Source organism: Mustela nigripes, chromosome 5 (assembly GCF_022355385.1).
Source record: "Mustela nigripes isolate SB6536 chromosome 5, MUSNIG.SB6536, whole genome shotgun sequence".
In the NCBI taxonomy this organism is placed as follows: Eukaryota; Metazoa; Chordata; class Mammalia; order Carnivora; family Mustelidae; genus Mustela; species Mustela nigripes.
The window spans coordinates 146,500,240-146,528,004 of record NC_081561.1 but is presented as its reverse complement, the minus strand read 5'-3'; the positions used below and the strand labels follow the sequence as shown (position 1 = coordinate 146,528,004).

The 27,765-nt window shown below is 46.9% G+C and overlaps 1 protein-coding gene across 3 annotated transcripts in view; it reads left to right on the top strand.

The window, feature by feature from the left end:
- Positions 1 to 27,765, top strand: part of PDE10A (phosphodiesterase 10A) — a 565,247-nt gene that overhangs the window by 503,768 nt on the left and 33,714 nt on the right. For all 3 annotated transcript variants that reach the window (XM_059401406.1, XM_059401405.1, XM_059401404.1), the window contains 6 exons: positions 2,139 to 2,325; positions 9,707 to 9,849; positions 12,089 to 12,172; positions 13,673 to 13,823; positions 18,586 to 18,741; positions 26,845 to 27,017. In XM_059401406.1, coding sequence (XP_059257389.1) covers positions 2,139 to 2,325; positions 9,707 to 9,849; positions 12,089 to 12,172; positions 13,673 to 13,823; positions 18,586 to 18,741; positions 26,845 to 27,017 — 894 coding nt within the window. The remainder of the gene's footprint in view (positions 1 to 2,138; positions 2,326 to 9,706; positions 9,850 to 12,088; positions 12,173 to 13,672; positions 13,824 to 18,585; positions 18,742 to 26,844; positions 27,018 to 27,765) is intronic.

Below are 27,765 nucleotides of genomic sequence, written 5' to 3'. Positions count from 1 at the left end.
AATTGCTGCTTTTACTGGGTATTATTAAAATTGGATATTAGATGGCATATAAAGATTTTCTGTTTTGTTTTGAGCTTCTTTGGAGAACTAGCAACCAAATTATGTAATCTGATTTTTATAAATCTCAAAATTACAATTTTGTCTGAAGACTAATGCTGTGACTGGTAGGGAGTAACAGTTCAGATACTTTGACAGTAGAGTTCTGTTAATTCAGTCATTCAGTTTACTTTAAAAGGTGATTAAATAGCATAAACAATAAGTATTTTCAGAAATTTGATCAGTGTCATATGTGCAACTTGTATGTAAACACGGTTAAACAGCCCCGTTTTCCCCCAAAAAACCAAATGTGTTATTTTAGGGTTTAAATACTGAAAATATTTATATATCCTTATTTAAAACTGTTATGTAAAAATTTTATGGGTCAATTTTTAAGAACGTGAAAAGGTAAGCAACAGATGGTGAGAAAATATTTGCGAAACGTGGATCTGACAAAATACTTGCATCCAGAGGATGTAAACAGCTCTTTGCACATAATAAGGTAACCTAATTTAATAAATAGGACCCAGAATTTTAACAGACATTTCATAGAAGATGGTGCATGAATAGCCATTAAACACACGAGCAGATATTTGATGTGGGGGAAGCAGAAATATGACATGAGACCTCAGTACACAACAATTTGAATGGATACAGTTTGAGAAAGTAGCCTTAGCCAGGTGCTGAGTGGCTCAGGGTCATGGGACCGAGCCTCACATCAGGCTTCGCTCTGAGTGTTGCATCTGCTTGGGATTCTCTCTCTCTCTCCCCCTGCCAATTCCCACCCCCCCCAATAGATAAATATATCTTAAAAAATCTAAAAGTGGCATCAGCAGGTGTTGGCAAGGATGTGGAGACACGTGGGCTCACACTCTGGTGACGGGAGTGTGTCATGGTACACCCGCTTTGGAAAACGGCTGCACAGTTTCTTGCAGAGTTAGTGTATGCTTACTGTGCGCAGTCAGCCTCACATGTGGGTCTCAAGAAAAACAACATCTGTCCACATAACACTTTGTATGCAGATCTCCAAAACATCACTATTCACAGCTGCCAAAAAACTGGCTATTAACAAAGCAGTACCCTCCACGCACTGGTGGGTTGGTAAATGAAATGTGGTCAGCCCGTGCCCCAGAGTAGCCCTGCATGGGGGAGAAGGCTGAGCCACAGACGCCCGCCACCGGATCCATGCATCTCAGAGCAGTTCAAGGAGCACGAATGACAGCATCTCACTCACTGCCCTCAGGTACATGGTTGTGTCTGTGGAACTGAGTCTTGTTTGCCAAAAATATTTTCTCTAAACCAGGAGTCAGCAAAATGTTCTATTAAGGATCAGATAGTAAGTATTTGGGGCCATAACATCTCTCTCTCTTTTTTTTTTTTTTTAAGATTTTATTTATTTATTTGACAGACAGAGATCACAAGTAGGCAGAGAGGCAGGTGGAGAGAGAGAGAGAGAAGCAGGCTCCCCGCTGAGCAAAGAGCCCGATGCGGGGCTTGATCCCAGGACCCTGAGGTCATGACCTGAGCCTAAGGCAGAGTCTTTAACCCACTGAGCCACCCAGGTGCCCCGGGGCCATAACATCTCTTGTCACAAGTCCTCAGCTGTCGTAGGCTGGCAGCACAGGCCGTTCAAGGATGGCGGGCGTGTATTCCATTTGGACCGTTCACAGAACAGGAACAGTGTGTCGTGTGCTGACCCTGCTCTAAGTTCTGCAAGTTGCAGCTCTCATAACATAGGACCAGGTTCGAAGGAACATGTGACTTTACCAAGTTTATCATATCCATCCTGTACATCCGATGTGTGTTTTCTTAACAATGCCACGCGGACATGAAACTGAACGTAAGCTGAAAGTCTCCGAGAGACTGTTCTGGAAAACTCTTGAAAACAAAAGAACAAATGGATTAGAATATTTTTGAAGAGATTTTAACAAAACACTTTCAAATGTCACATAGTCCTTGAACTTAGACGCTCGGCAGCCCCATTACGATTATTTGTAATAGAAGCGTGTAAACTGCGAAACCGAGTTGAGATTTATGGCAGAATGTGCAGCTTATTCTCTCCTGTGCTTGTGTGCTGCCGCGTGGCCTTGCCCGTGGCACAGGGAAGTGGACTTGTACACGGGGTACACGACCCGGAATATCCTGTGCATGCCCATCGTGAGCCGAGGCAGCGTGATCGGCGTGGTGCAGATGGTGAACAAGATCAGCGGCAGTGCCTTCTCGAAAACAGACGAGAACAACTTCAAGATGTTCGCCGTCTTCTGTGCTTTAGCCTTACACTGTGCCAATGTGAGTGATGCTTCCTTAAAGGGCTTTTCAAATACTCAGTATCAGCGTTAAATCAAGTAGGGGAAAGGATCGGGCTTTGTTTTGCTGTCTTGTTTGGTTTTCTCAGTATTTCCTTCATACGTGAGAAATGGTGATTCCTGGTTCCACATATAGTAGGAGATGTCTTAAAATGCTTGGGGGAGAAAAGTCCAATATTTTAGCATTTGTTTCAAGGTGTGAATCTTTTCTTTAAAAATGAGATTAATATAAAGCTAAATTGTTCAAGCAGAAGGTTTATGTCTCATGGTGTCTACTGAGGTGAGTATGGAAAATGGGACCTAAACCCTTATGTTTGTGGTACGTAGCCCGTTTGAGAGAATTGTAGGAAAGCGAGTGACGACTCCTGTACGAAGACCGCTGGGGCCGCGCTCTAGGAGTCCGCTCACCTGACCCTCACGGCGCGTCTGTCCTGGTCCCTGCGTCCTCTGTGAAGGTCCACTTGTCTTACAGGATCTCACTTTAAAACAGTGCGTGAAACATCAGTGTTCTGTATACGCTAGTACCCTTCACTGATACTAACTGATATTTTTTAAATAGTCAGGGATAATTTTATTCACTTTTTTTTTTTTTTTTTTTAAGCTAAACCAACCTAAATGGGAGTTAACACCTTACTAGTGTAGAAGAATGGCCTTTTTGGAAATAGAACCTCAAGTTCCACAGGAGCAGCCACACAGCTAATGGAAGCAGCTGAGGGATGATTAGGAACAAAAATGGCCAACAGGATGCGCTGGCGACTAGTGTGAAGGGTGGTAGCATGTACGGGTCGCACTTGGGCTGTTGCGGCTCTGGAAGCTCGCTGCTCCTCCCGCTGCGCCCCCACGCACCTCCCCGTCCCCCTGGGGCCCTTCCCTGCTGCTTGGTTCCTCTGAAACCCATGCGTGCAGTTGTCGGATGCGTTCTGCTTCAGACATTCTCTGTTCCTGTGTTTCTCCCCATAAATAAAAATATCGACAGCTTCCATGATTGTTTAGTTTGAAAGTTGCACAGAATGTAATTTCAAATATATCCTGAATATTACTTTTCATCAATTTTTGAATGTGTCCAATGGAATCTACTGGAGCTGCTGAGAGCCAGTATAGTCCGTGTAAGACTACAACAGCGGGCTCTTGTGGCTGGAAATCACAGCGTCTTTGTTCCCTCTCTCTGAACGTGGATCTCTGTGATCCCACAAAGGTTTGATCTAATGTAATGTATTTTATTCTTTCTTATTAATTAAGATAATCTAAACCATGGATAATAAGTGTCAAAAATTAGTTTTGCCTCATGGTAGTATATTTTATGTTATTATTAGGATACAAGTGCTCAAAGCAACCATGTTAGGAAATTTTGATGAGTAATGATCAAAAACAAAAAATACAAATTATTGGATGTATTATATCCTAATGAGATATCTGTGGCTTAAAATAAAAAGCTAGTATACCCGTACATGCATTTTACCTACTTTAGAATAAAACGAAGTTTAGTGTAAGTTTTTACACCGTCTGTTTTGAAAGAACTTCAGAGAGAAAGCAAAGTTGTAAAAATAATGCAAAGATTCCCTTCGAGCCTGCCCACGCTCCCCGATCCGAAATGCGGCCCTTCTTAGGCCGATGCTGCTCCTCCCTGTGTCTCCTGGCCTCACCACAGCCGCCGTGGTCCTCTGAGCCGTCTGGGAGCAGGTTTTACACAAAAGCTCTCATAACCCGAGTCCTTTGGCTTGTGTTTTCTAGAGACAGGCCCGTCATCTTGCTCTCCGCTGCATAATTTAGGAGTCCAGAAGCTCACACTGGCTCTTCAGTACGTGAGGCTGCCCGAAGCGGCCCCGTAGACCGGGCGCTTAAAGAACAAAAGCTATTTTGCTGAAGTCCAGGATGGCCGTGGGTTCGGTTTCTTCTGAGGCCTCTCCCCTCGGTCTGTGGATGGTTTTCCTCTGTGCCCCCGTGTCGTCGTACGGTCTTCCCTGTGTGTGTGTGTGTGTCCTCACCCCCCTCCTTGTAAGGACGCTTGTCATACTGATGCACGCCCACCCTGCTGACCTCATTTTACCTTGATTCCTTCCTTCAAGGCCCTGTGTCCAAATGTGTCACATTCTGAGGTACTGGGGCTTCAAGGTCTCAACATAAAGTTTGGGGGAACATCGCCCAGCCGAACGGCACCAGGAACCGTTAGCTAAACTGTGAAGTTCTTTAGTGTCCTTTAATCTGGAACCATTCCTTACTCCTTGCCTTGTATGACCTGAGTATTTCTGAAGCGCATAGGCCAGTTATTTTATAGAACGCTTCTTAATTCGGACTTGTCTGGTACTTCCGCATGATGACATTAGGTTGTAATTGTGACAGGAATATGGCGGAATAATGTGTTCCCGTCGAGTCCCGTTAGCAGGCACACATTCTTTCACTGGTGATGTTGGCTTCATCACTTGGTTAAGGCGGTGTCTGCCAGGTTTCTCCTCTGAAACGCTTTCCCTCCTTTTCTCAGTATTTGGAAGAGAGTTTCCCATAAGCCTCTGCCAGCATTCTCTGATCTCTTCCCCGGACATGTATCCTATCACACCCCGTCCAACTCCTCTGGCTGTCTCCCTTCCATCTTCGAAACTTTGCTCTTTGACACTGAGGAATCGGATTCCCACTATTCAGCAACAGTGTTATTCCTACTCACTGAGGAATTTTTGAGGAAGTCCCTAAGAATTGCCTTCATTAATGAGTAAATAGCAGAAAGAATTTTGTTATAGCAATTTCTCTCAATTTAAACTCCACCTGAGCTAAGATGCCAAGAAGTACTGATAGCTCCGTCATCAAAGGTTATTTCCAGTGATCTGTCAGCTGAAGATTTATGTAGATTCACCACCATCGATATTTTATGAAAACTTCAGAATCTGCTATTAGACCTCATTAATACTGTATTTCATATTTTCCTATGTTTCAAGAGGTTTTGTGTTTAAGCAATTTGAGGAAGGGGTTATTTTAAAAAGGGAGGGGGAACAAAAGTCATTTTTTAGGTCAGAGTATGTGTGAAAGTTAAGGAGGTAGAAGTCGGTCCTCTTAAAATCTGCCTGGGTTTCGCTGTGTCTTTTGAAGAATGTGACACTGTCCGTGAACGTGAATGAACTCAGCCGTGTCGTTAGAGGAACTGTCTGCGAGGGCCCAGAGCTCTTCTAACCTGCTGGGTGCTGCATCACAAAACCTGGATGCAAACATGATTAAATGTTTAGGCCAAACTAAACCCAAATTTAAACAAGAAAAATAAAATCCCTGGGAAGTCATGAATAAGTTAAGAGGAATTCTGTCTTTGCATTTGTAGCCTGGTCCAGGTTCAGGTGGGGAGTTGTATGCCGGCTGGCCCACACGACTCCGCTACGGAGGTGGTTTGAAGGGCACTTCTGTTTCTATCATGCTCCCCACGCTTGTGCTGTGTGTGGCAAAGTACTTGGAATAGCTGCTGAATTCATATATTACTACACATCTCATCTTTCACAAAAAGATAAATATTCCAAGTGTGCCGGTCTTTTAGGATGACAAAGTACAGTCAATATTTCATTATTTGGAAGACAGATTCAAATAAACAGTATTTAATCTGACTCTGGCATCGCAAGTCACATTCACACTGAATAAGAAAACAGCTGCTTTTCCAAGTAAACGCATCCTGCGAAGAGAGCACGTGGGAAACAGATGTCTGCGAGTATTCTTGTCACCGTCGTATTGTCACGTGACTCCCACATACGCGTGTTCACAGGCTGTACAGAGACTCCGGACAGAGCACTTCGAAGCAGCTTTCCTGAGGTTTATAAGTACGCGGTGCACTGCGTGTGTCCCGAGTGTCCAGCGTGACAAGTGCCCGCACACACAGCCCAAGGAAACTGTCACTGCCACCAAGTCACGACACAGCTACTGTGTCACGTGTTTGTAGGTGCCCCTGGAAACCTTCCTCATGACCCTTCCCATCTTGACCCCCACACCCCCGTTTAGGGTAACCACTGATCTGCTTGTTACCATAGTAAATTACTTTGCATTTCTCTGGAGTTATTTTATATAAATGGAATCCTAAAATCAGAATTCCTTTTTGTCTTGGGTTCTTTCACTCAGCACAAGTATTTCGAGATTCGTTGATGGCATCGCGTGTATGCGTAGTTCATTCCTTTTTATTATTGAATATTCCGTTGAGTAGAGATATTGTGAGCTACTCAGCCACCTGCTGACAGACGTCTGAGTCATTTCTCGGTTTTGGCTGTTATAAATAAAGCTGCATGAGCATCTGTGCACAAGTGTTTGTAAGTGTGACTCTCGTTTCCTTTGAGTAAATGCCTAGACCTGGACTGGCTGGTCAGGTGTGAGGGGGTTGTTTAGAAGACTGCCAAACTGTTTTGCAAAGCAGCTGAGCCCCTGGTACATTCCCAGCACACCTGCGTGTGTTCTAGTCCCTCCGCATTTGCCATCTCTGTGTCTTCTTTGTAAAGTGTCTTCTCAAATTGCTCTTCTTTGTTTACAACTGTTTGTTTTCTTACTGAGTTTTAATAGTTCTTCATTTGTTCTAGACACAAGGTATTTATCAGATAAATTATTGCAAATATTTGTTTCCAGTGTTTGGCTTGGCTTGTTATTCTCTTAACAGTTTCTTTCTGAGAGCAGTTATTAATCTTGAGGAAGTCCAGTTGGGATTTTTTTTTCTATTTTATTTTATTTCTTTTTAGTGTTCCAAAATTCATTGTTTATGCACCACACCCAGTGCTCCATGCAATACATGCCCTCTAATAACCACCACCAGGCTCACCCGACCCCCCACCATCCTCCCCTCCAAAACCCTCAGATTGTTTCTCAGAGTCCACAGTCTCTCATGGTTCACCTCCCCTCCGATTTCCCCCAACTCCCTTCTCCTCTCCATCTCCCCGTGTCCTCCATGCTATTTGTTATGCTCCACACATAAGTGAAACCATATGATAATTGACTCTCTCTGCTTGACTTATTTCACTCAGCATCATCTCCTCCAGCCCCGTCCATGTTGCTACAAAAGTTGGGTATTCGTCCTTTCTGATGGAGGCATCATACCCCATAGTGTATATGGACCACATCTTCCTGATCCATTCGTCTGTTGAAGGGCATCTCAGCTCTTTGCACAGTTTGGCGACTAGGGCCATTGCTGCTATGAACATTAGGGTACAGATGGCCCTTCTGTTCACTACATCTCTATGGGCGAATACCCAGTAGTACAATTGCAGGGTTACAGGGTAGCTCTAGTTTTAATTCTTTTCATGATCATGCTGTTAGCATTGTATCAAAGATCTATTTGCCTAACCTAAGGTCACAACTATTTTCTCCTATGTTTTTTTATAGAAGTGTAGGTTTTACATTTAAGTCTGTGATCCATTTGAGTAAGTTTTTGCATATGGTTGAAGGCAAGGGGCATCTTGCATTTATTTATTTGCACGTGAGTGTCACTTGGTCCGGCACTGTTTGTCACACTTGCTGTCCTTTCTCCGCCCTCTTGCCTGTACACAGCTTGTTGAAAACCAGCTGTTGTTTAGGAACACCGTGTCCTCTTGACATATGTGCTCCTTTGTCATTTGAAATAATCCCTCGTAATCCCTGGTAATAGTCTTTGCTCTGGAGTCTACTTTCTCTGGGATTAAGCCAGCCACTCGGGCTTTCTTTTGACTGGTGTTAAGTGGTGTGTCCTTTCCATCATTTTACCTTATTTAGGTCTTTAATTTTTTTTTTATTTTTTTTTAAAGATTTTATTTATGTATTTGACAGACAGAGATCACAAGTAGGCAGAGAGGCGGGCAGAGAGAGAGAGAGAAGGAAGCAGGCTCCCCGCTGAGCAGAGAGCCCGATGCGGGGCTCGATCCGAGGAGCCTGAGATCATGACCTGAGCTGAAGGCAGTGGCTTAACCCACGGAGCCACCCAGGCGCCCCGGGTCTTTAATTGTTTTTAATTTGTTTATTTTTTCCCACCATAGCACATACCTCCCCCACGCCCATCCCCCGGCCTCCCCTCCCTCCCCTCCCTCCCCTCCCCCTTCTCTTCAGCAACCCTCAGTTTGTTTCCTGAGATTGGAAATCTCTTACGGGCTGTCTCCCTCTCTGCATTCATCTCGTTTCATTTAGGATTCTCGTGAGCAGCATAAGCTGGGTCTTGCTTGTTTATCCCGTCAGGCAGCCTTTAACCAGGATGTCTCCACTGGCGCATCTTACGTTTAAGTACAAATCTGCCATCTTGTTTTCTGTTTGTCCCATTGTTCTGTATTCCCTTTTACCTCTTTCTTCCTCTAAAATGGAATGTTTTTTTTATGGCTTTACTTTATGAAACAGCTTTACCTTACTAAAGTCTTCCCCATGAAGAGTTTCATGAAGTCTCATTGGTTTTGGACCGGGTGGATGATGCCTAACTTGCTTGTCGGTTCTCAGGGGAAATGGAAAGTTATGTGAATTTAAGCCAGAAATGTTAGTGGCTACGGAACGACACTCTAAGTGTGATGCGTAAGAATAACCAGTCCTGTATTCCATTTGGATCCACATTCTTTTTGGCATGTCTTTCTCCGATAGTATAACTGAAAATCTCTAGGTATTGAAATAAATCAGACTGAACCCAGACCTTAACATCGCCATCTCACAGATTACTAAAGAAAAAACTTGACAGTTGATAACATACTTAATTAGTGCTTTAATTATAAAAATAGGTAATTGTCTAATGAGAATGAAAAGAATCTTGCTCAGTAATAAAATATTAAAGGTAAGTACTTTGTATTTCTATATTTTTCTATTTCTATTTTAATGCAAACAGTGGATCTGCACAGGGCACGTGCATGCGGGTAACTGCTAAAGGACTGTTCATTTACTGGGCACGCCTCGCCCGGGTTCTTTACTGAGGAAGGACTTCATGGTCAAACGTTGTTGAGATTCCCTGGACTAAAGGACTTTGACATCACCAAGAACTAAGATAAATACTTTTAAAAAGAGACGTAGGAAAAAAATGTTAATTTTCTCCATGGGTTTGGGCTGCAGGAACAGAACACCAAGACCGTGTGGTCTAGAAGCAGCAGACCCTGACGTCTCACGGTTCCAGGGGCTGGGGGTCTAAGCGGGAGGGGCCAGTGGACAGATACAAGGAACCTCGCCTTCCAGAGACGGTTGTCCCGATGCGGAAGTGATCCGTCTTTCAAAAGGGAGATGCCCCGTTTGTTTTTATCTTCCGCGTTTTGTAACTTCAGCGGCCCATGTGGGCGTCGTCAGGGTACATGGAAGCGCAGAGTCAGGAGAGTTAGTGGGTAACAGCAGTGGTCTCAGCTCTAGGGCTGATGCCTAGTGACAGAACTACTTGAAACACTCAGCTCATTTCGTCTTACCTTTTGTTCGGCTCTGCCTTGCAGATGTACCACCGAATCCGCCATTCCGAGTGCATTTACCGGGTGACGATGGAGAAGCTGTCCTACCACAGCATCTGCACGGCCGAGGAGTGGCAGGACCTCATGCGCTTCAGCCTCCCCGTGCGCCTCTGCAAGGAGATCGAACTGTGAGCGCCCCGTCCTGTCTCTTTCTCCGCCGGCAGGTTCCTCAGTTGGTCGGGCCTGGGGCGACATGGGCGCAGAAGGAGCCCCGCAAGCCCCGTGTCGCCTGTGCGGTGCCGGGGTGGCCATGGTCCCTTCGCAGGGGACGCCACATGTCCTGAGAGAGCGTGGACGTGAGGGCCACATCTCTTCGTCACTAGAAACAACCTCAACCCCGTTTTGAGATGCGTTAAATGTTAGTTTTCCTTGCTCTCCGCTGTCTCCTTTACACCGTCTGTATGGCGCTGCGGAAGGTGGCATCTGAAGGTTTTCATTTCCGTGTAATTCTTAAGTCGACGGACTGGATTTTAGAATTCAGTAATAGTGAGCGCAGCTTTCCCACTTTGTTTCCTAACCCCGTGCTCGTGTACGTGAGCTCCTGGCAGCAGGACCCGTGACGGTTTGCGTGTTCATCCTCAGTGCAGGCCTGCACTATCGAACTCCACACCGAAGATCTGCAGGGATAGGCCAGAGCGGATATTTGCCTTAGGATCGGAAATATTAATTAGCCAGGAGGCGGCCAGACTGCGGCCACTCTAATGCTGGAGGAGCCCACAGGAGCAAACCAAAGTCTGAGCCTGAAATGCCCCACGGTTATGTGACAGACGCACTGGGGACGCGCGGTGGGACAGCCGGCTGGCCTGGCAGCCGCAGTGGGTCGGGGATGGCCCGTCTTGGCTCTGTGCGCACAGGTCGCTTCTGGCTCCTTCCGCAGAGCGCTCCTGAACACTAACGGTTTGGCACTGCCCTATTCGAGAGGATTATTGCTCAGTTAAACTCTTAAGAGTTTTTATTCACTTCAGCTTATCTTTGAATGGTTTATATATAGTATGTATTTTGATATAATAAGAAATATATATTTTTGGTCTTTGTAGCTCGTTTCTGGCTCACAGCTCCTAAAACCCTTGAATTTCCTTAGTGATTGGAATGAGAGAGATGTCTTCCTCATTCATCGTGAACCTCTTCCAACCACACTGGAGTTTAGGCTGTTGCAGGACTACTGGAGGATGGGGTCCGGCTGCCCAAGGAAGCAGCCGTGTGGTTTGGGGGCTGTAATTTTCAGCCACCCTCAGACCGCCCAGGAGGGGACAGGAACTGGGGAGTGAGTTAATCACCAGTTGCCAGTGATTTAATCAAATACTGCTATGCAGTGGAACCTCCAAAAACCCCCAAAGAGGGGGTTCGGAGAGCTTTTAGGCTGGCGAACACGTTGGGTGCTGGGAAAGCGGTGCCCCTGCAGAAGCGTGAAAGCTCCTCACCCCTTCTACCCACGTGGCTTGCCTTGTGTGTCTCTTCCATTTGCCTCTTGAGTTTTATCCTTAATGATAAACCAGCAAAGTCAGTCAAGGGTTTCCCTGAGTTCTGTGAGCCGTTCCAGTGCATTCTAAACCCGAGCTGGGCTTGGTGGAAACCTCTGATTCATGGCGGGTGGGCAGAAGCGTGGGCGGCCAGGACGTGTGATTGACATCTAGAGCTGGAGCGGGGGGGGGGGGGGGGGCAGTCTTGTGGGACTGAGCCCTTAACCTGGGTGGTCTGCACTGGCTGTGGGCAGTGTCAGGTGTAAATCAAATTGCAGTTGGTGTCTGCAGAGGGTTGGAGAATTGCTTGGTGTGGAAAACTCACACATTTGGTGTCAGAAGGATAACTAGGGGAACATGGTTTCTTTTACTATTATACCATTGTGTTTACTTGGGCTAAATGTTAGTAATTAAGTTAGCAAATGAAAAATAGGTAATAACATTGGATGTTTGTCTTTATGAAGTTTTTCCTTTGGACTTCTATAGGAGATAGAGTAATTTTTAACTCTAAAAAAATTCTTAAAAAATACCCCACCCCCCTCCCCTGGGTCTAGGAGTTGTGTAAAATGTGTAGGATTCATAATACAATTATTTTGTACTCTTTTATTGCTCTGATAACAACCACAACGTCATTTGTTACAGATTGTTTAATAGAAAGTTAAGCAATGGCTTAAATATTGGGCTAAGTTCCTAAGGGAATGTGTGGAATTTCCTCTTGGAAACATTTAAATACAACAAAGATGTGACTGAGAAGACAGGAAAAGGCTGGCTGAATTCCCAGTGTTTTTTGTTTTTTTGTTTTTTGGGGTTTTTTTGTCTTAATCGACAAAAAGTTAAATTACTTTATTTGTTCTTATGTTTATCCTGATTATGTTTGCTAATCAACCTCATGTTCTTTTCATTTCAGATTCCACTTTGACATTGGTCCTTTTGAAAACATGTGGCCTGGAATTTTTGTGTACATGGTCCATCGGTCCTGTGGGACATCCTGGTATGAACGACGTAAAAACTTCCGTCTGAAGCTGTTGAGTGACACGTCCTCTGCCTTCCCCTGCCTAAATGCCTTGTCACTTTCTTGGTTGATAATTATCTGAAAATATGCCATATATAAATAATTTTTTCAAAATCTCTAAATAAAAAAGGCTGAGATAGTTGGACAGATTGATGGTCTTCTTGGATCCCCTTTCCAGCCTACCAAGCTCTTTGCCAGGGTGGCTGTCCTTGGCGACCAACCATGTGTCTGCCAGGTAACGGTAGAATCGTAGGTGGAAATTACCGTAGGCTGTGTGATGGGAAAAGGTAGGGATGGTCGCTCCACCGAATCACATACTGTGTGAAGGTGAGTTTTGGAAAACATGCACTGAATTTAGCATCAGCTGTCAGCCTCCATAGGACAGGTGTGAAGGAGACAGGTCTCCTGATTCCACGCCGAGCGCACTACTAGGGACTGGACTGTGGCTGCCTTCCCCGTGGGTCCTTCCCCTCTCCTGCGGCCTGCCCGAGGGGCCTTTCAGGACTTTGCACGTACCCTTTTACAGCGTCAGCTCACATGCTAAAAATGCAAAGAATGATTTTCATTTTCTCTTCTCCACTCATTTAGTCATTAAGTGGTTATAGAGGCTCTTAGTTGCTCTGGAACCAAACTGTCGCTCCCTTGCTATTGAGTTCTGTGTCCTCTCTTAACCTCTGTCAGTCACTTTCATAAATTGCTCCTTTGTGAGGACGTGCACGGGGTAATAAACTCCAATCATTTCCTGAATATCCTTCGGGAGTTTGACCAGTTGGAACTCTTATAATGACATACCTTATATTTCAAGGACATGAAAATTTTCAGTGGGAAATAAAAAGGCTGTGTATCTTAGAAGTTTTTTTTAATGAACTCTCCTCTCCTTAGTATTTTAAAGAACCCGGTTTTATATTGATGTATTTTTGTTTTAAGCAGCCTTAAATTCCTCAGGAGAGCTGCTGGGACCTCAGATGAGTAGAAATAAAACAGAGTAGCAATGTCACTATGCCCTGTGTCAGGATTTTGGTGTGGCCATTAGCCACACTCAGTAGTTTGAGTGTGCCGTGGTACCTCGGGTCCATTTTGAAAGGACAGTCACTCATCTGGGGAATTCTCATGGTCTCCGGACGGCAGCTCATGAATCTCGGTGTGCTTTTTGGAAAACATGAGCTCAAAACACCCTTGGACAGGGTGATAAAATGTTTGCTGAGCACGGTGGGGTGTGGGAAGTGCTTGAGGCGGGGACGATGCAGTGACTGCCAGGGAGCTGGTTCTGCTGTGTGCTCCCCGGGGGGCCTAGTGAGTGTGTCAGATCGGAGGCTCGGCAAGAGCCCCCCTTCCCAGCGGACGAGGAGACGGGGGTGGGGAGTGGGGCCCGGCGCACGCGTCCGGGTGGGCTCAGACGTATGTGTTGGGGCCAGAGTTCTAGCTACGACGTACTGACTCATTCCCAGTTTCTGTCATAACACTGTCTTCTCCACGCAGCTTTGAGCTTGAAAAGTTGTGTCGCTTTATTATGTCTGTGAAGAAGAACTACCGGCGGGTGCCGTACCACAACTGGAAGCACGCCGTCACCGTGGCACACTGCATGTACGCCATCCTGCAGAACAACCACGGGCTCTTCACCGACCTGGAGGTGCGTGCACACACACCTGCTCTTCCTGTTCCACGTGCCCGCGTGCACTTCCACACGCGCGTCCGCGCTCCGGCCCGGGGGGGTGCGTGACGTGGGATTCCACGGCAGGTCAGGAGCGCAGTGGGAGACACTTGTGAAGTTGCCGGGCCCGTGGGTTTGTCGTATTATCTGCACGAGAGATGTTGGTACAGAAATTCCCACTGAGGAAACACTAGTTTAAGGGTCTCTCTTCCCGTTTTTGTCTTCTGGAAGTCTTCCTTAGGTAAACAAAGCCTGCCTTTCTCCTCGTGCTGTGCCCTGGGGAATGCAGGCGTATCCTGCTGAGTTGAGAACGCAGGACACTGAATCATTAAAGACGGTCGAGACATAAATGTGTATCTGATACCCTGTCCCACGAGAAAGTAGGCTCTGTGAGGCTTCCCTGACTTTCCTGGCTTGACATGCCCAGAGCTGGTAACGCTGAGCGACTGGCAGCCGCCTGGTCCTTCCGTGCGCCGCTGCCCAGCCCTGCACTCGGTGACGCAACTGCCAGGCGTGTCACACCCCGACATGGTCCCAGCGTTGAGTCCCCTCTCCTCTCCTCCATAAAACTGGTCTTCTGCCCCAGACCGTGCGGAGAAGGGGCTTCCGCATCCCCGAGTCAAGGAACTTGTGCTTCTCCCAAGGGCACGTTTGCACTAGAACCCAGCGCCTCTCAGGGCCAGTCCTGCAGCTGTTCTCTCCCGTCAGACCAAATGCACAGTCTGGGCAGGGAGCTGGGAAGGTATGTTGTTGGGGGGGGAAGTGCTACTCTAAAGAGTCCAAATGTTTCCTTCTTTCCTTAGTCATCTCTTGGTAGGGCTTAGTCAGCCAGACAAAATGTATTACCAAGAAAAGATGAAATGTGTTCTTTTTTCATATAAATTATTCTGATTTTCCATTTCATTGAATTATCTCTAAGACATTCAGCACTTTTTCCATTTAGTTCCTTTTAAGGAAGGAATCTCATTGTCTTATTTGCCATAGGATAGCCTGTGACTTTGACAACCATGGAAACTATACTTCCAAATTGAAAATTTTAAGATAAGTGAGAAAATTTGCAGCTATAGATTAACTCATTTAAGTTCCAAATTCATCTTTATTCTTTTTATTTTTTTTTTTTTATTTTTAAAGATTTTATTTATTTATTTGACAGAGAGAGATCAGAAGTAGGTAGAGAGGCAGGCAGAGAGAGAGAGAGAGAGGGAAGCAGGCTCCCCGCAGAGCAGAGAGCCCGATGCGGGACTCGATCCCAGGATCCTGAGATCATGACCTGAGCCGAAGGCAGCGGCTTAACCCACTGAGCCACCCAGGTGCCCCTAATTCATCTTTAGAATGATATCATCATGTTTTCACAAGAATCCCGTATTTCTAAGACATTCAACACTTTTTCCATTTAGTTCCTTTTAAGGAAGGAATCTCATTGTCTTATTTGCCATAGGATAGCCTGTGACTTCGACAACCATGGAAACTATACTTCCAAATTACCTTGAAATATACATTCAAAAATGGAAAATTATAAGAAAAGTGAGAAAATTTGCAGCTATAGATTAACTCATTCAAGTTCCTAATTCATCTTTAGAATGATATCATCATGTTTTCACAAGAAGTCCAGTTCTTCTGGCTAAAAATAATCCCAAAATAACGTGTAAAAATTTAAAATATATTTTTTAAAAGGGATATTGAATCTCTGATGGAGCTATTAGAAACTATCATTTTAGGGGTGCCTGGGTGGCTCAGTGGGTTAAAGCCTCTACCTTCAGCTCAGGTCATGATCCCAGGGTCCTGGGATCGAGCCCCGCATCGGACTCTCTGCTCAGCGGGGAGTCTGCTTTCTCTTCTCTCTCTGCCTGCCTCTCTGCCCACTTGTGATCTCTGTCTGTCAAATAAATAAATAAAATCTTTAAAAAAAAAAAAGAATAAAATAAAATATATTTTTTAAAAGAGATATTTAATCTCTGATGGAGCTATTAGAAACTATCATTTTAGGGGCGCCTGGGTGGCTTAGGAGGTTAAGCTTCTGCCTTCTGCTCAGGTCATGATCTCAGGGTCCTCGGATCCAGCCCAGCGTTGGGCTCTCTGCGCAGCAGGGCATCTGCTTCTCTCCCTCTACCCACCCCCACTTGCGCTCTTTCTGTCTCTGTCTCTCTCTCTCTCTTTCAACTATGTGAATAAAATTTTTTTTGAAAAAAATTAGCATTTGATCTTGCTAAATGAGTATGTTAAAGATAATTCTTCACTTTGTAAATTATTTTCACATGCTTGATTCTGGCATACTTTTAATCAAACAGTTGAACTTTATGTCAATAAAAATAAAATAGGTAAAAAAAGAGTGGGGAAAATGTACATGATAGCTTTTACCTATTGTCCAAGATTTTAAAACCTTGACATTTCTGGGCACCTGGGTGGCTCAGTGGATTAAAACCTCTGCCCTTGACTCAGGTCATGATCTCAGGGTCCTGGAATCAAGGCCTGCATCGGGCTCCCTGCTCAGTAGGGAGCCTGCTTCCTTCTCCCTCTCTGCCTGCCTCTCTGACAAACAAACAAATAAGATCTTTAAAAAACAATAAATAAATAAGATCTTTAAAAAGCAAACAAAAGACCTTGAAATTTCTTACCAGATTCATCGTGGTTGACAACAGCAGAAAATTTGGGAACAACCCCAAACCCAAAGCATCCCCAGAACGTAGCTAACTCAGGTGTCCTCCGAGCCAGCAGGTGACGGGTGCCAGTGCTCTGGGAGGCCTTCCCGCCCAGCAGGTTGGCAGCAGAATCGAGGTCTGCTCAATGACGGCCAGAAAGGAGCGGGGCGGAGGGAGGCACCCCGTTCGACTTGCGGGCCTTCCGCAGACCCCCTCCTGCCTGTCAGCGTCTCCCGCTGCGGGCTCTGACTTCACACACTCACCACAACACGCGCCAGGCTCCCCTCCAGAGCCGGCCTCTCCTCCTGACCCGCACCGCCTCCACCCCCCAGGGGACCTGCTCTGGCGATTCACCGATTCACCCCTCGCCTCCTCCCTCCGCGTGTTTTCCCCCCCGGCACGGGCTTGTCTGTGCCGAGCGCCCTGTTCCTCCATCCTCACACACCCCCTTGACCGGCCTCTCCGCTCGGTTCTCTCCCGACTTCTCAGTCCTCCCTTGCCACAAACCCATGGCCGCGCTGCCTCCTTGGCCGGCTCCGGCTCCCGCTCCTTCCCCCTTTTATCTGAAACCGCCTGGGACCAGGCTTCTGCCCCACCCACCCCCGAAAATGCCCTGGGCCGGTCCCCAGTGCCCTGCGTCTCGCCCACTGAGCGTCAGTGCTTGCATTTCAGATCCTTGAGTCACTGCCTCCCCATGGCTCCAGGACCCCCAACGCTGTTGGCTTCTTCTGGTCACATAGGTTTGGGGGTCGCTTTGGGGGTGGTTTGCTGTTTTATCTTCCTTCAGCCTTCTGAAAGTTGGAATACTTGAGGGCGCAGACCTCTGGCCTCCTCCAACCCCGAACAGCGACTTTGGTGGGCCCAGCCAGTCTGGTGGCCCAAAACACCGTATACACGGACACCCTCTTTCTCCAGCTGAGACCTGCCTCCCCCCACCACAGAAGGTTAGACTAGAAGAGGCCAGCGTCAGCTCAGAATGTCCCCTGAAGCTCGTTGGTCTGAAACTGAAGCCCTGAGCCCTTTCCTCCAGCCTGCTTCCCCCGCAGCTGTCCCCACGTCCGCCGATGTCAGTCCTGCACTTGCCAGGGTGAAGCCGCTTGTGGCCGTGCTTGACTCCGGTCTTCCTCCCCTGCCCTGCTCTCCCTTTGGCTCACACCCAGACTGTCCGGAAATCCTGCTGACCTTGCCTGTAGAGCTCACCCCGATTTAATCACGTCTTCTGGGCCCCCCCAGTGCTGCCTCTGGTCCAAGCTTTTGCCTGAATTACGACAAACCCTCCTCACCAGTCTCTCTTTCCTCCTGGAGTCTGTTCTCAGTACAATTGCCCACGGGGTAGTCTTTCAAAAGTGTAAGTTGGATGATATCACTGCTCTGCTAAAAACCCCGTAGTCCTTCCCTGGTTCCCACAGGAAATAAGGCCTCAAAGATTGTCAGCTCCCCTTTCTGCCGCTCTTCTCTGTCCTCGGCCCACAGTCCCCGCCGCCCTCTGATCCCCCTCTAACCCCCTGAGGGAGGCTTACCCTGGAGCTGGTGCCGCCTCTTCCCCCCCGCTCCCGCCCAGGCCTCCTGCTTCTCTCCTTCAGCTTCCGCGGCCCGCCCCGCCTGCTGTGACACTTCACCTGCTCCTGCCTGCTCTGCTGTGACACTTCACCGGCTCTGCCTTTCTCTGTACAATTGTGCGGTTTTGTCATAAGCTATATGACTTACCTGTTTTAGTCCTCATTTCTCTGTAGTAGCAACCGCATTGTTGAAACTTAACACTGAGTGGATTTTTGAATGAAGGGCCGTAACTGTCCTCTCCTTGTGCAGATGTGCTTTCTCTGGAATTCTCCGGTACATTTGCGTTCATTTGATACCATCTGTATTTTTCCCCAAAGTTGAGCCAGAAAAGTCCAGAATAATTCCGTTGTCAAGTTCATAAACCAGAAAAACAAAGAAAGAGGTTTAAAACGAAGCTAGACTATCTGGGATTTCAGACCTTCCTAAGAAAGTGGGCTGTTGCCGGGGCAGGAGCCCGTCCACACGAGCGGCGCGAGAAGCCCAGATGGCGTCCCACCGCTGCTTGGTTTTGAACATGTGCACTCTGTCGTGTTTTCTTGAAGCGCAAAGGACTGCTGATCGCGTGCCTGTGTCATGACCTGGACCACAGAGGCTTCAGCAACAGCTACCTGCAGAAGTTCGACCACCCGCTGGCAGCTCTCTACTCCACGTCCACCATGGAGCAGCACCACTTCTCCCAGACCGTGTCCATCCTCCAGGTGAGCGCTCCCCGCCCTCCCCGCCCCGGGGAGCTGCTCATGGCCTGTGCAGAACGAGGGGTGCCGGGCGGCCTCCTGCAACAGCGGCTGCAAGTTATTGCAGAACATTGTACGTTCAGTCGCCGCGAGATAGTCGTGGGGTTTTCAGATGATGCCTCCTTGGTGAAGGTTTTGAACATATAGGTGTATATATATATATATATATATTTTTTTTTTTTTTTTGCTTTGGTTTTAAGTATGTGATGCTCTTAAGGGAAAGCTTATTTTACATACTAAATCATAAATGTATATGGATTTTCATATTCCTAAACCCAACGTATTGAACAACAAATCTTCAGAGTTAGGCAAGTCAAGTTTTAAGGGCACTGAAGTCCTTTTAGTGTCCTTGTGTTTGTTCGTGGTGCTTGATCGAGACACGGCAGCCGCCACTTCAGTGGCTGGTATACACGCTCTGTCTTCACCCTAGACGTTCGTCCTCAAGGTCACCTTCACGAGGTGCCTACTGCCTCATGCTGGCTGGACCCCTCTCCTGGACGGTCTCTTAAATGTGCTTTGACTGCAGGGGAGCGGACTCTGTGTTTTCGTCGCGCTGTCAGCACCACAGTAGGAAGCGCAGTCCCAGTAGGTCTTCCGGGGATGGCCTCGGGCTCCACGGGATACCTGTGTGTACACGGGGGTGACACAGCCCGGCGGCACCTGCAGCGGGCCCGGCCACGAGCAAGCTGCAGTGCAGGGCCCGTGTGCTGCCTGGTGACGTCCCCGTCCCCGCGCGGCCGGGCTGCGGCTTGCTCGCCTCAGCTTCCCCGACCGGCCGTGTTTGTCGTCTGTGTCCGAACCGTCCGGGCGGGCAGGAAGTGCCCCCAGCCCAGACCTTCTCAGAGCGCGGCGCCACGTGCCTGTGTGAATCCTGTGTCCTCAGGACCGAGAAGGTAAACCACGGCCTCACTGAAGTGAGACTCCGGGTACCCGCTGGTGACCGCGGGGTCCGCGGGGGCTGCTGCGGGCGCCTGCGGGCTGTACCCGGAGGCTGGCGGGTGCTTCCCCTTGTCCGCGGCCGGTCCTGGCCCGAGAGCCGCAGGCAGTCACGCTCCCAGTGTCCCTCAGCACCGTCCTGTCTTCACTAACGTGACAGATGTCTGTACGGGCAGGTACATACGCACATACCTACCGACCTCGTAATTTAAGCAGGATAAAAGATGTGTGTGAGTGGCACATATCTGTGCCTGTGTGTGTGCGTGTGTGTGTATAGAAACGTGCCTTCCGTAGATGACAGGCATCCTAGAACTTCACGACAGCTGTTGTGTGTACTCTGATCTGACGTCGGGACGCCTTCATTTAGAGCCACTTCAGACTCCCTGCCTTAGCCGTCCAAGTCCTAATTCATACATTTGACTCTGGCAATATTAGAGTAATGGAATCTGCAAATAATTGTAATAGCCTTTATAAGGTCTCTTTGAAAAACCTATTTTAAACATAATGAGATTCGTTCTGAAATAGGGATTGCACAAAGTACCCTGCTGCTGGGTAGAGGAGAAAATTGGGCCCCGTGACATAGCGGCGATTAAACCATGGAGGCCTGGAGAGGCCGGGACCCACCCCAGTGCTGGGAGACTTGCCCCATTTGCTGCCCTCCACAGGGGGGATTCAGAAGGGTCTGTCTCATTTTGTGCCAGCCCTCAGCAGTGTGGGGGCTCCACAGGCCATAACACAGTGTTCCTAGAATGATTAGAACACGGAAGGCAGCACCCAGGGCAGTAACCCCAGCTCAGGCACGCTATTGGTGAGAAGGTGTTGAGGAATCATTAGGTTCCAGGGGTGGGAGGTGGGGTCCCCATCGATGGACGGGGATGGGGAGGCCGCAGGAAGGGCGCATCTGTTCTCCATTTCTAGGGAGATCATTACTCAGCGTGCTTACAGTCTTCCTCAGGATCACAAGGAGGAGGAGCTGGAAAGTAGCACAGGTCATTGCCGTAGATCCAGGAGAGAAGGCTACCCTTTAAAAACGGAATCCGTATGCTGAACGGACCTAAAGCCTCCTGTGTGAGTCGGGACAGGGAGAGATGTGTCAGGATCGTAAGCAGATGGCCCATCACCGTGGCAGGGGGATTCGGGAAAGGTTTCCTCCTTCTTCTGGAAGCGGCTGCGCTCTCTGCTGGTTTGACATCTGTGCTCATGATCCTTGGAGTGTTTCTTCCCAGATCCATCTCGAACTGACCCTTGAATTTCATTTTAGTAGCGAACATCAATGAGCTCCTCCCAGCTGCCAACACCCATTTTAGGCCCAGGGGTTGTAGTCGCCGCAGAGCCGGATCCCCGCCGTCGCGCTGCTCATCTCGGTGCTCCGCCAGGCTGCTCTCGGGAGTCCTTCTGGTCACCGCTGCGGCTCTCACACCTGTGTCTCAGCCTAGGGCACAGGGGTCTTCTGTTTCCAAACACCTGAACTCCGCACTCAGTGTGACCAGAACTTGCTTATTATCATTCACTTCCTCTGGGGTGGCCTCCATCTCCCAGCCGTCACGGGGGGCATGACCTTAGAGTCATTGTTCCCCACCCCATATCCAGGTGTCAAGGCCCGTCCATTTTAGCTTTTAACAAGACAACTCTAGGGGCACCTGGGTGGCTCAGTTGTTGGGCGTCTGCCTTTGGCTCAGGTCGTGATCCCAAGGTCCTGGGCTCCCTTCAGTGGGAAGCCGCCTTCTCTTCCACTCCCCCTGCTTGTGTTCTCTCTCTTGCTGTCTCTGTCTCTGTCAAATAAATAGATAAAATCTTCAGGGGGGAAGAGACAACTCCAGACTTGACCAATGGAAGGTGATAGTCTAGAGTAATAGTAAAAATTCCAACTTCCAGTCACTAAAATGAGTATTGTTACAGCACCGGATGCCTCTGAGAGCGGTTCACCTGCATTGTTCACTGTCAGGAAGGATCTGGTCTGTTGCTCCCCGATCTCTGCAGATCTTTGTCACCGAGGCTGCCGCGGATTGCGGACTGGAGCTGTCCTTCCTCTGGCAACACGACCCAATGGAAGATGAATGGTTTGGTGTATATGGTTGGAGACGCCTCCCCATCAGGCCTTCCCCAGGCTGTGCGTGTGTGTGTGTGTGTGTGTGTGTGTGTGTGAGAGAGAGAGAGAGAGAGAGAGAGAGAGAGAGAATTGATCAGTTCTGTTAACCCCAGTGCAGACAGAGTGTGGCTGCTACTGTTACTTACTGGATACGCTGGGCAACCAGAGGGAGCGTTGTCGCACCCCTGGCTGACCACAGCCACATCAATAAACAGGACAGAAAATACATCTCAGAAGCTAGTATCAGTCTAACCCACAAACACATCATCAGGAAGGAAGGAGGCGTGTGTATTTGGTCCTGGCTTGCCTTCACTCTTGTCTCAGTGAGTCAGTCTCCTCAGGACAAAGCGTGGGTTGGTACTGAAACAAAAACTGAATGCCTTCAAGTAAGGAGACGATTTTGTGTGGACAGTCACATTCAGGAAGGCACGCGAGCTTTGTTTGCTGGCCCGCATGTTTCAGTAGTTGTGGTAGAACCGTTGCTGTTGGGATATTAAATCCGCTCATTCTCTTGCCTCGTGAGATGCCACCTAGCGCTCTGAATATCTCAGCCACCCTTTTTCTGTGTTCAGCCTTCTGTGACTATCCCATGTGAAGTACTCGCAAGTCACAATTTACAAAAACAGACCAATTAAGAATAATCTTTCTTGTTATTAAGAAAATTTTCTCAATATTCCATCAATCTTGAATTGTCTGGTACTTTTGAGATATGTTTTGATGTTACGAGAATTGTCTTTATACCAGCATTTTGGGATCCTGTGACATTTTCATTCCTTCTTAGAGCTGCTGACAAGCCACTGTTCCCGCCTGTCTGCACGAAGTTGGAGTTACTGTACGTCGTTACGCTGTAACTTCTGTCCAACACTGCCTTTACTAATAAGCTACAATGTATCTATCACCCAGAGGCTAGCTTGAACCTGTCCTTTCTGCAGATGTGTTCTGAAGGGATAGAGGTGATCTTTAACTACATGTTTCTCCTTGGGCGTATGTGTGTTATTTGTTTGTTCGATTTTCCTTTCTGTCCTTTAGCTCTGGCTGCAGAAGTCATTCTGGTGAATTTTGTCTTCCTCGTCCCAACCATCATCGTAGTAATCACTTCATCACTTATTAGCTACTCATTATAAATATCGTAGTACTTTTGACTTAATACTTACTATAAATGAGAAACATAAGAATTTTGCACATATTAACACATTGGTTTTTATAACGTTCTGTAGGTAGGTATAAGTTTATTTCCATTTTACAATAAGATGATGTGCATCAAAGAGATTAAGTACCTTGTCCATTGTCATACAGTTAGTAAGTGACCGAACAGGATTAAAAACTAGAATTCTTTGACCCCAAACCCTTAGTTCTTAATTACTGTACCACTGTGCTTCCTAGCCTGTGGTTGGATGCAGCAGGCGATAAAGTTTCCGAATAAGTACCACGCCATGGCTGCTGTGAATGCTCGATGCGATTGACTACTGTTACCTCAGGTCCCCTGCATAATTTGGCCCACGCCTGTGGCTTCCTGTGGGTGACTTACCCCCACCCGGGTGAGCTCAGGCTGGTTGGCATGCAGGTGTTGGAATCTGGGCTCCAAAGGCCTTTCCTTACGCATCTCTTTCATAGAGCTGGGCAGTATGGGGCTTTGGAAAGAATTATTTATGATTAATAATAATATTTGGAAAGTTTGCTAAGGAAAGCCGGGCAGTGGGTCCTTCTGCTTCCGTCCTAACCTCCCCTCCCTGCGGTCCAGGTTACGCTGTTGCTGGAGTGACTGCCCCTCGCCACCTTCCAGTGCCCATTCCGGTTCTGACACCAGGCCTATGAGCTCTCTCACCGCGTCACCATTTCTCCACGGGGTGATGTGCTTGAGCCGTACTGAAATGCTGAGGCTCCCACTGAGCCCACGTGGTCTCTTGGGGCCTCTCCTTGTCCTGCAGAATCCATGGCCCTGCCCATGCCCTTCTGGAGCCCTTCACTGAGCTCGGACCGCTGCATGCGCTCCATCATGCACTTCTACACTCCCCCCTCTAAGCCGTGGACCCTCCCCGGGCACCTCCCGTTGTTGGGGCCGTGCGTCCTCCGAACATTCTTACGCAAAGTGAAGCATTCACACTAAGTAGCTGCCAGATCAGTAAAGACACACATTCTTCATCTCGTGATGGGCAAGATACAGGCAGACGCGCTCCAGCAGGGTAGTGGCCAGCTGAGAACCCATGGGCTTGCCTTGTCTAAGAGCTGGAGGGCCCTACAGACCACCCACCCAGGGAGTGGGGCGCTGGGGGCTCCCAGCACGGGCCTGATCCCAGCGTCACGTGTGTTCTCCAGTAGCTCCCAGACCTCGGCCGCTTAGAGCCTGCGGCAGAGCCCACAGACACTTTCACGGTTCTGAGGACTGTATGCAGGTCACCCGTCTTTCGATTTTAGGAATGTTTCCTCATATAAAATTCGGGTTAGTTTATGCCTGATTGATACAGAATGGGATGGCCTGCCTTGACATAACAAACTTCAAGCACTATGACCTGGGACATGAACTATGATAAACTCACCAGTTGGTATATAAAAGTCTTATATTATGAGGTTTCCGTAATGTGAAATTGGAGATTTTTAAAGATTTTAAGCTGTTTCTCTGCTGTGGTTGGTTGCTAGATCTCCCTTATTTTCCTGTGGTAGGAGCTGAAAGACACGCACTTGATGCCCTGGAGCACAACAGTTCGTGTGCTCTTTTGCTGCCTTTGCCCTTGCAGAGTATTGTGGGAGGCAGGAGAAGGCACCTGGTGTGACCTTTTCTGAAGGTTCTCTGCTGAACTCTGCCTTGTGGCCTTTAATATTGAAAAGTACCTGAAATCAGTGCTGCACTGTATGTTGACTAACTAGAATTTAAATTAAAACTTTTTAAAAAGAAAAGTAATAAAAGAAAGAGTAAATCCAAAGTGACCAACACCATATACAGATCCTTTAACATGGGTCTCCATTTGCCACAGAGCATGGAGACTTGTGAGTATCTGATAAAGTGATGCGCTTATGGGTGACACACTCAACACACAGTTGATAGATAGATGATAGATGGATGATAGATGATCGATAGGTAGATTAGATAGATAGATGCAGTGAGTTTAGAACTCTGTGGTCCTGGAGAGAATTCTAGAACCCAGGCCAAGAAGTTCCTATTTAGAGAGATTTTAAAATTTTTTCAACAGTATGATAGAATATTTTACACAATGTAATTTACTGGTTTGTTAGTGATAGAATAAAGCATAAAAACATGTGTCACATGTGATTGCTCTTCAGACAAAGCGCCCGGAGCCAATGTGTGCGGGAGCACCCACCAGACCTGCCTGTGTGAAACGCATTCATGATTTGGGAACACAGGTGACGAGGCATTAAGCATTGAAACAGAGACTGCTGCATTGCTTGAGTTAGGATCAAATGCAAGCAAAGCAGATGACATAGCAGGAGTCAGAGGCAAAAAGTTATTTTCTTTTCTCTTCCTGCACTAAAACTTTGGAGAGTCGATTTCAGCCACCTCCCCAGAGCTCGAGTCCCCATCCTTGTCCCCTCAGTTACGAACCGGCCTGTGCCTGAACCCTCCATGCACAGCGCGTCCTGCCTCGTCCCCATTCTGTCCCCAGGGTGGCTGAGCGTCAGGGCTGCTTCCGTGTGTTGAGCTTAAGTCTGTCATCACGTCTACCCTCTGGCCCCCATCGTCGCTGCAAAAGCTCCTTCTGATGAGATTACGTTACTAAAAATGACCAGGTTCTGTAAGCACTGCAGCTGCTCTTCAAGGAAAAATATTGTTGATGCTTCAGCAATTAACTTCATTTCAGTTAGACATCAAAGAGTTATTTAAATTTTTTAATTTGAAAGTGAAATCATGTGTTTGAAAATGTTTTGTCAATTTAGAGCATCCTACAAACGTAAGGCCTTCCTATTATTACTGTCAGGAAAATAACCGACTAGAACCAACGGCATTTGCTGTATTTATCATAGGATAACATAAATATTTATAAAACCTTAAGAGTGGGTAATAAAGATTCTGATGATTGAAAATGGCACATGAACTACCTTTTCAGAGTAATAGGAAGGAGGCAGTGTCCTAGTGAGATGTCTGATTTTTTAATAATTTCAAGTTTTTAATGCATTTTGTCAGTCAAAAAGTATAAATTAGAGCAAGTGAAAATCAATTAGAGTACGCCTATGCTGACATTATAATAATGAATAATTGTACAGTAATTGAAGAGCCACAAATAGAGTGCCTCTTTATTATTTAAGTCTTTTTTGTTTAAACCAAAACAACCCATGTTTATCTCAGTTGCAAATAAAGACTTGAGAGTCTCAGTAACTGTGAAAAGTTCTTAACAGATTCATGTGCATGTGCGAAAGAATAATTGTGAAGAGACAGAGTCCAAATGCCCCGTGCTCTGTCTTGTCCGGGTGATGGTCTGCTGCCCCTCCCGTGACGACAGCAGAAGAGAAGACGGCCCCAGAGTGTGTGCGCCTCAGCGACTTGTGTTTTATGGAAAAGGTGGTTACCTGTGGGGAGAAATTTTAATATGCCTAACAAAGCTTTATTTTGAGGTTGTGGGACGCTTTCTTCTGTGATCTGGAGAAAGCAGTTTATTCTTCATTCGACTTGCTGACGTGGACAAAGATATCCATGATTATTATCATTGATTTCTAGTCTCATATGAAAATGGCTAAAGTTTTAAATTGGTTTAAAAAGAAATGCCTTAAATATTTTAACACTTTCTAGTTCTTGAATTGCTTCCTGGAAATACCCAAATGCTAGCTGCGTTCTTCAGTAACTGGGATTCTGTGGCAGCGAGTGACGTTGCCGTGGCAGACGATCCGTCAAGGGAAGCTTCACTGTCGAAGCTTAAAGAGAAACTGCCACGTTGATTTCCATTAATCACTGCAAACTCTTCTTCTGCGTCCCCCAAACCTGTCACTGGTGGGCCAGATGCCATTGACTGTATTGTTTGAGTACCTGCAAATGTCGGAAGATGAGAGCCTGTGCTTGTTATTGGTGGTGTTTATTTGTGTTTTTTCCGTAGTTGGAAGGGCACAATATCTTCTCCACCCTGAGCTCCAGTGAATATGAACAGGTGCTTGAGATCATCCGCAAAGCCATCATTGCCACAGACCTTGCTCTGTACTTTGGAAACAGGAAACAGTTGGAAGAGATGTACCAGACCGGATCGCTAAACCTTAATAATCAATCACATAGGTAAAGATCCTTTTTAAAAGTTTAGAAGCCTAGGAAGTATTATCTGGAATAAATGTATACTTAAAAACAGAAATGTAGCTTAGCATAAATTTATATTTGGAAGAAGGAATGTAAAAATATTTATGTGTTTTCTTTTTGTTTTACATGTATTTTATATTCATTTTGCATATTTCTTTATTTGACAAAATTACGGAGACTGAATTGTGGGGATATATTAAAATATGAATCGCAATTTAAACTGCTCGTACGGGAATGGGTACTTTTTTTTTAAGATTTTATTTATTCATTTGAGAGAGAGAGAGAGAGAGAGACACACACACACACACACACGTACACACACACACACACACACACACACACAACAGAGCAGCAGGCAGAGGGAGAGGGAGAAGCAGGCTTCCTGCTGAGCAGGAAGCCTGACATGGGGCTCGATCTTGGGACCTGGAGATCATGACCTGAGCTGAAGGTAGACTCTTAACCATCTGAGCCCCTCAGGCGCCCCAGGAATGGGTACTTTTAAAGAGAGGTCACTTTATAGGAGAGGTCAGGCCTCTCCCTGAATTCAATTCAGTTCAGTCCAGGTTTTGGTCATTAGCTTCAAGGACTCAAAAGCAAATAAAAATGGATTCATTTTTCAGAATCTGGATCTTACTGACCAAGCTAATGTGATTGATTTATAAAATTGGAATTCCATTTTATTCATCTACAAATGTATGTTCTAGTTACAAGCATCAGAAAATTGGCATTC